The following is an 11,652-nucleotide window of genomic DNA, read 5'->3' on the forward strand; positions in this document are numbered from 1 at the left end:
GAACTCCTATGGCAAAGCTTAGAGTCCTTTCTCTGAAATGAGGGTGTCATCCTCTTTTCTCAGAGTCACCCGAGTTCACAGCCTAGTTCAGAACACATGTGGGAGTGAGTTTGGTAGGTTTGTTGTAGTCCCCATTTGTCCATGCACCAAGCAATTTGGTAAAATCTGCAGTCTCCTCATGACTAGAACAGGAAAGTATGGGGCATGTAAGGATTGAGGTGAATTAGCAGAACAATGTGGGGTGGTTGTACTTGCTTTTATTTTATCTGGCTCAATCCAACTGTTACTCTATGCATTAATATGATATCTAGCTCTGCACAATTTGCATGATCAGTGCTATTGGACAGTTATCTCACTTGCGTGTACTGCAAATTCACCTCAGTTTTTTTAAAGGCCCTCCATTTTTTAAGCCACCATGGCCTAAGATAAGACTCTATTGAAACCTCTGGGGGTGAAGACAAAAATGTGATGCTTACATCTGAATCATAAATTCTGTGGTGAGTCACAAAGCCTTTGTTTTTGTAAATGTTCCCATAGCTGCTGGGTGAACTGATTCTGGACCGACACAACTTTGCCATCATGACAAAATACATCAGCAAACCAGAGAACCTGAAGCTAATGATGAACCTGCTGCGAGATAAAAGCCCCAACATTCAGTTTGAGGCATTCCATGTGTTCAAGGTAACTCAGCATAGCCTTCAGAGAGGAAGGAACCTCTCTTTCACTATGGGAGGGAGGAGAACCCAGAAAAATGTGGGGTTTTACAAACCATTTCAAACATTTGAAAATATTTTAATTAGAAATTTCTCCCTGACAGTTCTCTCTCGCGCTTGCTTGCCCTCTCTAGGTGATGTCTAAGGCAGGGTCATTTGGGTCTGGGCCTAGTGATCTGAGGGGGCCCTTGTTACAGCAATGCATTATTAGAAAGGGGTGACAAATTGCCTGGCTGATTGCTGCAGGTAACCACTTGCTGTGGTCGATGGTGCTCTCCTCAGCCTCCTTAGGTCATGTCACAGTGACTCTGGGTAAGAATTGGGGGAGTCATGTGATTCCAAAATATTTGATATGGATGGCACCCAGCAATCAGATATTACAGTGCTGGGTAAGAACCTAGATAGACAGACAGTGTTGGCTCTCTGGGTGAGGCAGAAGCAAGTGGGAATTTTTATATTATTTCAAGAGATTTGCCTTTGATAAGTTTGAGCCCAGCATATGCTTAATCCTCCTCTTTCTGGTTCTGTTTTGCACTGATCACTAATGCAGCCTTACAAAATTGTCATAAAAATATTATCAGCCCACGCACATACACTACTTTCTTTTATCATCATGATTTGATTAAATTTTTTAAATTTTATTTACCCATCAAAAAAGTTTTTTGCCCTGAGCAAGAAGATGAGTAGAATTATTATTATTATGCAGAGCTACTATAATGCAAAATTAACTCATAAATATGTATGGCTGTATTTTCATAGTTTGAACAGATTAATTTGCAGAGAAGAGGGATAAAACCTACGGGAGGGGGGAGAATGTCCTTCTCTGGGAGATGTTTATAAAACAGACCACATTGCACCAAATGGCAAGTATTTTCAAAAATTACATCACCCTCAGAATGTTCAAAAAGGCTTTTTGAGGCCTTTGATTCTGCCATTTCTATTGTGCAAAAGATCTTTCAGCAGGCATTTACATCTCCAGCATGCGGCTTGAAGGATGGTATGGCTGCTCCATACAATCTTTCATCTACGTAAAGTAATCACAGGGATTCCCAACATATTTCAATATTTTGCTTCCTGCATAATAAGCCTCAGTGATGCACTTAATTACTTGTGTAAGCCTTTGACTTATTCTTGACAACCAAACTGCTGTGAGTAGCTTCTGCTCTTACCCCTTATCAGGAGGTATGCAGCTCAAATATAAGTTGGGGAGAGCAAATCCCAAATACTTGCAGTCTTTAAGAGCTCAAATGTCAGGGGAGGGAAGAGAAGAGAGAGATTTGGTCTCTGTTAGCTACTTTTTCATATTTACTAATAGTCACGTACTTATGCATGGAACTTCTATGCATGAAGTGCAGTCCCTGAATTAATCCATAAGGCCACTACCATCTATTGTTTCAGATTCCTCTTAAGCACCCAGTTCTGCTGGGCTGTTCCAAGAAATCAGACAGTGATGAATAGATGATTTTATTTATTTATTTTGTTTAAAATAGAAATTTGAGGATTTGGAGTGATCTGTAATCATAACTATCTATGTAACCATATGATATAATTACTGTCACCCTCATCCTTCCTCCCAGTGTCCACCGTCCTTTTGTTTCTCGTGCTCGAAGCATCCAGTTCGTAGGCTCTTCAGTGCAGGGACAGTGCCTACCCATGTATTTTGTGCAGTGCCTAATGCAACGGGGCCCTGATCCTGACTGGGACTTTTGACACTATGTGAAACAAATAGTGAATGATATTGCAACCCTCGTTGAGTCAGTGCGCCAAATTCTTTCCTCAGCTCCATGAGACTCAATAATATTTTTACAATAATATCGGATGGCAGCAGTTAGACATGAATGTAATACGTACAGTATTCATCTTACAGTTTTCTATGGGAGTTGTACCATGTAATTCAGAGCAGAATCTCATCCAATGGAAGTTGCACATTTCTAACTGAGAGCACAATGTAGCCCATAGTTGCAGCAGAATCCCTCTCTCCAGTCTGCAGCATAGCTCTCTCTTGTATATTCAATTCTTGTTCCACATGTGCAGAATAAGTATAGAATACGCACGAGAGAAGGGCACTGAGCATTTTGTCCTGAGTTTTCCTTTATTAATAAATTCTATGCTGATGATGGGAACCAATCCAGGAAATCCCTAAATATGAAAGAGGATGTACGCTTCATGGAAAAACAACTACTGCCCTGTCCCGACGCCCTTTCTGGCAGGTGAAAGGCAGTGATGTGCCTTGTTGCTCTGGGTGCAGAGTCCTTGGGCCTGATTCTCCCCCTGGTTACTCTAGCTGTATGCTGGTGTAACCGAGGGTGGGGGAGGAAGTCGGGCTCTCTGTCTTTATTTTCACATAACTTTAAAACTATGCTGAAAGTATCCAGTTAGTCCTGTTTTAAATTACCACAGAGTGCCAATACCGATATGAAATCAAAGATTTGCCAAGCAGCTGATACTTGCTACTTACTGCGAGCTGCCAAAAGATTTGGGTTTAAATTACCTGACTTGGATGTTTTTGCAGCTAGGCACATTTGAAATGAAAAAAGTGCTTGTTATGTAAGTATCCAAATTCCAGCTCTCCCAGGCCCCAGTTGACCCTGAAGAAGGCATCTGACTCTCAGCTCCTTGAGGCAGGATCTGATTACTGAGGGTTTGAAGCTGCAATATTTTAACTAGAACCATGAGCATCTATAATTCTAAATATTTTACAGTTAAGTTTGATGGTGATTAAAAATGCAATTAACTCTTCAAGCCCAGAGGACAGTCGTACTCATCCAGAGCACTCTGCCCAGAGGTACAGAAGATAAGTAATGAGGTCTCATTTTCAGTACTTCCTCCCATCTAACTGTTCCCTCACCAGCATGACCTCTACCTCCCTCATCATTCCTGCTCCCTCCCTTACCCTTGCTCGAACAAAATGAGACCTCTTCAACCCTTAGCCTCCACCCCACACAACCAGTCACCCACTTATGGCCACCTAAAAGCCTGGGGAATATAGGTAGACCCCAAGTAACAAAAACAAGGGGATTAGTGATTATCTTAAGTGTTAATAAAACCTTTCCTCCCCCCACACACATACCTTTTCTCCCTCTCCATTCCAGCAGGAGAATCAATATCTGGTTTGGAAGTTGAACAATAAAAGGGTCTTTCTGAATACTCATGTGTTTTCTTTTGACAAATATGTGTGTTACTATTATTGGTCCATCCAAGTATGTGATTTTTGCTTCTTTGTTCTCTTGCAGGCAATCAAAAGTAAAGTACACTGCAGTATATTGCACACAATGCACATACAGATATAGGATAGTATCAGCCTCTTTTGACTATCATGTTAAACAATTCAATTATTTTGTGAACTCACCCCACAGTGGTGGTTCAGGATAATATAACATTTTTCTTAAGCAGAGATGTAGCAAGATAGGTTTTAGTGTTTAAATCTAAAAATAGATTGACCTTAGCTTCATTTTTCCATTCTCTTTCATGCACACCACAAAGCTACCTCCTGTCGCTCACTCTGCAAACGGTTCTGCATAACTTGACAATACTGACCGTTTCTGCTCAGCATGGGGCAGAAGCCGAGTTTGTGTTATTTCTGAGCTATAGACTTGATAATTCTTTGGTCTGTGGGGGATGTTGTAGGTGCAGCTACGTGAGCTTTCGTGCACTTCTAGCGAGGTGGTAATCCCCTTGCGATGCATATGAGAAAATCATGGGACCAGTTTCAGCCCTGGTGGGTCAATTGGCCTGTTAATGTATAGAGTTATGCATGCTAGATTTGGACCATAATCTCTAACCATTTGAAAGTAGGTCAGAGGTTGCAGTGAACTATTCTCATCAAGATCCTGTGACATTCAGTAGCCTTGGCCTCCGTGCTTAAAAAAACAAAGATTATCAGTGACCACACAATGACGCATCCAGCATCAGACCATTTTAGTATCTTTATCCCTGTTGTGTTCCCTTGGGATGATGATGACGCGTTGTCATTAATTGTGAGAACCAAGGTCAGACTCCAGAACTCTCTGATCAAATACTTTATGGAGTGTACAGTTTATCAATTTTGATGGACAATACTGATTTAAAGCCAGCTAGAGGACAACAGTTCTATTTCATGGCAACTTTTGAGTTTTGACATTTGTTTTCATTCCGTGTTGGAATGAAAAAAAACAACCTTTCAAATATTTTCACAAAGTGGAGTTGTCAAAACTCCTCAGAAGTGACCAGAGAACTCTCAATCACAAAACCCTTCCTGACAGATATGTTGTTGAAACTAATATATCTCCACAAAATTATTTTTTCAGAAATATTCCAACTAGCTGGAATACTGATGTTGTTTCCAGGGATATATCTTTTTTTTTTTTTTTATTGTCTTCAAGCGAAGCATTAGCAGGAGACTTTAAAAATAAAACCTCATACTGGATCTAGCCTCAAGGTATAAAGATTCTTTGTTGTAGATATGTGTAAAGTTTCTTTGTTTCAATACTGTGACATTGTGGTACTGTAGTTGATTGAGGGAGCCGGTCATTCAGTTTTACAATCCTTTTATGATCCCAGGGTTTGAAAAAAGTATTTGTGAGTTGAAATTGAGTCCTGCAGTAGGTCTAGTAGTCAAAAGATGATTTACATTTGAGTTTTCTATCTTTTATGCCAGTTTTTCAGGGGGAGGATTATAACCTATAAGCAATCAGACAAGAAGCTAAAGAATTCAGTCTAATAGGAGACATCATCTCACGTTTAATCATTTGCTATGCTAATACATATTTTAGGCTACAGCCAGTGTTAAAATTAAATCCTTTCAAGCATGTTCACAGGCTGTTCCTTTCACACTATGTAGATACAGTGGTGGTCTAAATGTTCAAATTGACTAATCATTTTTGGTACTTTAATTTTTGTGTGGGACATCTTAAAGGGGCCTGGTTTTCTGTGGATGGGTGCTTTTTGCATGTCAGGCTCCTTTAAGGTGTCTCAGATGGGGCACCCAAATCATTAGATACTTCTGAAAATGCAAGACATTGCAAATACATTTGCATTGTGCTCTCTCAAACAATTCTTTTATTTATCTGAACTGTGGGAAACAACATGCAATTTGTTTAATAGGGTTATTTGTAATGGAAGGAATGTTTTTAAATGGCCAAAGCAGTGGCTGAACAAACTCTATCTGTACCTCTCAGTGCACTCAAAGGGGCCATGAGCTGACTACCTCTCAGAACAAGGAACGTGCCCCTAATAACAGACACTACTTTTTGAGAACTTGAAGCATCTGGCAAGGAGGTTGCTCTAAAGGGGTTGTGGTGAAGTCTTGCACTGCTGAGTCAGGTGCCATTGCTTGTGAACATCTAGAGGTCACCAGGAATTAAAAGAAGTCCATGACTTTAAAAGTTCCGAACAAAGGGCCGGATTGTTGAAAAGAGGACTCTTGTGGGTGCAATCTGCACCTTGTGGTATGGTGGGGGAGCTGCTTCAGTGGCCTTGTCCTTCCTGGGATGTAGGAATCTGCACAGGGGCTGGGATCTAGGCTGGGGAGACATATGCTTAGGCATCAGTACAGGCTACAGCTTCTTGCTGTGGAACCTCCCTTTGAAGGAGGCTGCAGATCTAAGCAGGAGAAGCCCTCAGAGCCAGACTAACGAGGAGCCAAAAGAGAGTTACAGGGAGGACAAAAGGCAAGTGCCTCCCAAGTACGGGATTGCTACAAAGGGAAGATTCCAGCTTCTCACCTGGGTGACCCACAGACAGCACCTCCAAGGCACTGGGCTGGCAGTGAGCTGTGTATGTAAGCGTGTTACACTATCCTTCTGCTCTGCCTCACTGCTGTGTCCTTGTGAGCTTAGCAAACAGATTGAAATGTACGTGGATCCTGCTCTTGTAAATTTCCATTCACAGACTGCTTGCTAAAATGGACTAGGGTGAAGTGGAGGATGTGACCTAAGTTCACAAACCAAAACAAATCTGCTTGGTCTAATTTTAGGCCATTTCAGTTTAATATGGAAATTCTATCACCAACACAAGACTCGTCTCTTCTCCCAGTAAATATGGTTCTAAGACATTTCATGTTGGAGGGCTGTATATGTGGAAGTGATCAGGGATTTATAGCCAACTTTCAACAGCTGGCATTACAATCAAACCATTTGTCAATAAAAGGAACAGAATAAGGGAGAGTGATAACAAGGTCAAGTGTAACTTCACTTCCAGCTGCTAATGAGCAAGATCATGGGAAACTTTAACGTATGTTTAAGATACAGGGTTAGATTTTCTTTCCTGTTTTGGCCGCTTTGTGCTACTAAAGGGCCAAGAAAGCTGTTGGAGCTCCTCAGCTAATATGTGGCTAGCACAATCTGTTCCTATGCCCTCCCTGCAGCTCCGGAGGCATAGATGCTTGTCAGAAATGGAAGGGTCATGGTCAGAGTGCAACTGCACTAATCCCCAGCTAGCAGACAACCTCTTGGGAGCCAGAGCCAGCTGTCCTACTTTAGACTAAAGGATCTTGGAGGCTACTATAAAGTATGCTGGGCCTGAGGTCAGTATAGAACTGGCCACAGGGTCAGGTAGCTGCAAACAACAAATATGCAGCCCCTTCCCTCTCCCCCTCACTGGGTACTGCGCTCAGTGGATACACAGTAGGCACCAGAGAATCTGGCCACCAGCATTCAGTTGACTCAACAGAGAATGATGTAGGGCAATGTCATGACTCTGATTGTTCATCCCTCTCTTTCTGTCTCTCTGTGTGTGTGGTTTTGTTTGCATATTAGGTATTTGTGGCCAGTCCAAACAAAACGCAGCCTATCGTGGAGATTCTATTGAAAAACCAACCCAAGCTAATTGAGTTTCTGAGCAATTTCCAGAAAGAGAGGACAGATGATGAACAGTTCACCGATGAGAAGAACTACTTGATTAAACAGATCCGAGACTTGAAAAAGCCAACACCATGAAGATCTCCCCTAATTTCCCATCATAGGCATTAAATCATATTTGTTCAGTTCCTCCCACGTGTCATTTAACAACACAATAGCGCTTGAGAAGTGCCTGTTTTAGTTTGATTCTTTGTTCACATAGATGTCAAGGGTATAAAGGTCTTACATGAAAACTTAAAAAAAAAAAAAAAAAAGAGTCTAGAATAATATATTATTTCTAATCAAGTCTGTGATTATTTATGTCAGTTTAGACACCCTCTGTATTAGAAGCTGGTAAGGCAGATTTTCATCTGTGCACTCCAGAAGAATGAACCTCTTTGCTCTTGCTTTTATCAGCAAACTTGAGCTCTCCATAAATGCACAAAGTAGGAGCTCGGAAGATTGTAACTATCTTTTTCTTTGCACTTGTAGTTGTGAATTTGTTTTAGTTCTGCGTGCACATGAGGACTGTGAAAGAGGGTGTTGGGCGACTGACTTATCTGCACTTACGTAGTAGATTTGTTAGCTAAAGCAGTGGGAGATAGATTTGAAAAAATAAGGTTCACATTTTCACTTTATTTTTATGTTCACTCATTCCTTCAGTCTTTTTGATTTCACTCAAGCTCAGAGCTTTCCCACCAGTTTGACCAACTGAACCTGGGAATTAGGCTAATACTTTGGGTGGGGCAGCCAGTGCCCACTGTCTCCCATCCCTCTGTATCTGATCTAACCCTACAGTGCAGCCTAGGCTGCCCCAAACCCCAGTCTTGTAATAAGACTGATCAGGAGAAGTCCTAGCTCCACTGGGAATTAGAACATGCACTTTGAATGGGAGCCAGGCAATACATCAGGGCTAAGGGCAGAGGTGCATTGCTAAGGACCTGCTCCTGCTCCCATTGAAATAAGTGGAAATTTTATCATTGACTTCAGTGGAAACAGAATTGGGCCTTATTCCACTTCGTATTCTGGGCACAGTCCTGAAGCGTGCATCTCCCATTGGCTTCAGTGTCAGTGGGGGCACTCAGCACTTCACAGGAGTGAACCCTAAGCTGAGTCCTAAGGGAAGCCCAGGTAGAGTATCAATGATACAAGCCTAAAGTACCAATACCTGTGCCAATACAGTACCTGTGCCATGGTTGGGAACCCTCTGATGTGGATTCTGTAGTGGTTCAGTTACTGCTCCTTCATACTTGCCTGTGCTGGGAACATCATGCCCAAAACATTCAAACCTGGGGACCTAAATCAGACTCCGAAATTCTTATTTAGGCATCTAAATAGAAATGGCCTAACTCTGAGCAGCTGAGCAACCCCAGCTCCCATAGAGTCAATGGAAGCTGCAGAGGCTCAGCCCCTCTGAAAATCAAGCCACTTCTTGTAGAAGCTTGAACATGGTTCTAGGAGTGTAACTTTGGGCTCGCAGGGTTGCCCTATGTGGTTAGCATGTTCCATTTGATTTGTTCAGATGTGAATGCAGTTTCTTTGCTAGAGGCTGAACATTGTGGAAGGGGAAATCATTGCACTGTGATGTTTGAGATAAATAAAGCCTTGGGTCCAAAAAGAGTTGCCTAGATATTCTTGCCATTTTTCTTCTTCTTCTAGGAAATGGGCGCTGTGATTCTGGGTGTTTTGTTTGGTGGAGGAGGTTGAGAGTGGGGAGAGAACCTCTTGAAGTATTTCTTCTATTAGCTTAAATCTGGGTTTTTCTGTTTTTTGAATGAAACATTACGTTCTCCAGCTATAATTGCATAGCAAACACTTCAGTGAAAGGATAGAAATCAGGTGAGATTTTTGTCCATAAAACTGTTGTATATTAAGGTAATTGAGAATTTAATTTGTATGCTTTAGAAAAGGGGTGAAACCAAACAAATAGGTCATCAACACATGGTTTACTTTGAAGATGTCAGGCATAGACAACAAATGTATATCTTAGCTGCTTGAAATTTTAAAATTATATTTACAAGTTATTAAAGGCATGGTTACTAATCTACACTTTTTAATCACTGTTTATTTTCTTCCCTCACTTCCCCCCCCCACCTTCTCAAAAAACGCCTTCACTTAGAATCTTTTCATTGCTAAATTCTCTCTCTCCCCTCCATAAGCCACAACTTCCACAGATGGAGGAGGACAGATGATCACTTCCTTCAGAGCCAACGTGCTTTGCAAATATCACATTTGCAGCCTTTGCTGGCCCGGGGCCTGACAGTCCCAGGCTACAATCCAATTTGGCCTTCCTGCGACCTTCAGTGCCATGCCACATGGCTGGCACTGACACACTGCGCTTCACTGCTGATAAGGGAGCCTCTCTAGAGTAGCGAGGGGGGTTTGTGTGGAAAAGCTTCAGAGCTATTCACTAAAAGGTCTGATCCTCTGAGCTGTGGAGAGTCTCCTGCAAGGTGCTGAAACCAATGGGAGTTGGGGCATTCAGTGTCTCAGGATGTGCTCAGGACCTCCTAGGAGGGGCCCACATCAGGGACTGCATTAACACATAGGCAGCATAGGGCCTCAGCTCCTAGAGTCATGTGATAACATCAGAATCTCAGTCTTCATCTACAAAAAATGTTCTAGCTCATGTTTGCGAAGCGAGCCAGGTATAACTGATGCAGTGACGCCTGCCTTAGGCTGCAGGCAGCCTGAAACAGTAGCTCTGAAAGGTGTGAACGGCCTCATCCATCTTAGTGGGTTGTTAACTCTGAAACCCACTGCTCTGAGGGGCCCCAGCAGAAGATTCGGTGTGGGCAGATGGTCTGGCTGTTCTCCCCCATTGTGGCTCCAGTAGGGGAAGAGGGACCCATACAGAGAGTCCTATGCCTACAACGGAGTAAGTGGAGCTGTGTCATCTGTCGTCCTGAACATACCCCAGCCTGCCCACAGTGGTCCAAAGAGCGGCGAGGCCCCAGTCTGCCCCAAAAAGTGACACTGGGCACTCCAGAAGCCAGCTCTTGTAAGGGTGGCCACTTCCACCACAAGCAGAAGTGGGACCACAGCATGGGGCTGGGATAGGGGCTAAGGGGGCCCATGCACTGGTGTGCCAAGAGTTCCAGATTGTTAATGTGGCCCTGTACAGAGCCAGACCCATCCACCTCCTTCCAGTTTATTGCACATAGGGCTGGCTCCGTGTTTTCAGTCTAGTATGAAGTTATTTCCAGCACACTCAGGGCAATTCAAAAATCTTTCCCAAACTCAACTTGTTTGGCATTTGTAAAAGGAGAGAGCACCAGAAATGATGGTGATTAAATTAAGCTTGAGGAGCCCATTAGGCTCCATAATAATATTTCACAGCAGGCTGGGACACACATTTCTAATTAGTTGAAAGATGAGGTCTTCTCTGATTCATCTTGGAGTAAAGATAGACTTTTCAATTTCCTTTTGTGCGTCAATCAGGGCTCCTGTTTTGTCTCAGAAACAGCTCCTGACAGGAAATCGCAATTTCTCCCAGGGACTAAAATTAATATCGGTGGGAGCTGGGTGATTCCAAGACACAATTTATCAATGAGAGAGGTGAAAAGAATACTTGTAGGGAGGAGGAAAAAATAAACCAGAGAGGCTTGAGCTGCAGAATCCAGATTCCAAATCCCACCCAAAGGTCAAGGGATGTTTGGATCTGGAGACTTGGTTTGTGGCAACTTGCAGAATGCTGTTACATCTGTACATAGAAACCTTCTTTGATACAGATGAGTGCCTGGAAACTACAAACCAACCCATTTAACTGAGTTTTTAGACAGTTTATTCAAATATGAAGAATTTGACTAAAACAGGCATCACAGTCCTTCCTCTGTAATGAAAAATAAGCTATCCATTCTCAATCTACTTCAACAAATGGGGAAAGAGTTGTCTGATAGGGAACTTGGGCCTTCACTAATTATGGAATTTGGCACTCTGTTTCCATCTGAGTGTTACAGTAAATAGTTCCGCTCAGTTGTGTTTGCCCTACACCCATCTAGTATATTTGGAAAGCACTCTTCTCCGTAGTATCTAGATGCTTCATACAGTAATTAAAACTATGAGAGAGAGAGAGAGAGAGACTGGCATCATGATTCCACATGCCTTAAGTAATTTCAACAGTA

The 11,652-nt window shown here is 42.4% G+C and overlaps 1 protein-coding gene across 4 annotated transcripts in view; it reads left to right on the forward strand.

Moving 5' to 3' along the window:
- Window positions 1–7,803, forward strand: part of CAB39L (calcium binding protein 39 like) — a 106,517-nt gene extending 98,714 nt beyond the window's left edge. For all 4 annotated transcript variants that reach the window (XM_026661652.1, XM_026647756.2, XM_029911500.1 and 1 more), the window contains 2 exons: window positions 538–681; window positions 7,448–7,803. In XM_026661652.1, the coding sequence (XP_026517437.1) occupies window positions 538–681; window positions 7,448–7,627 (324 nt within the window). In that variant the 3' untranslated portion in view covers window positions 7,628–7,803. The remainder of the gene's footprint in view (window positions 1–537; window positions 682–7,447) is intronic.
- The last annotated feature ends 3,849 nt before the right edge of the window (window positions 7,804–11,652 follow it).

This window comes from Terrapene carolina, unplaced genomic scaffold (assembly GCF_002925995.2).
Source record: "Terrapene carolina triunguis isolate 2854851 unplaced genomic scaffold, T_m_triunguis-2.0 Scaffold16, whole genome shotgun sequence".
Taxonomy (NCBI): domain Eukaryota; kingdom Metazoa; phylum Chordata; order Testudines; family Emydidae; genus Terrapene; species Terrapene triunguis.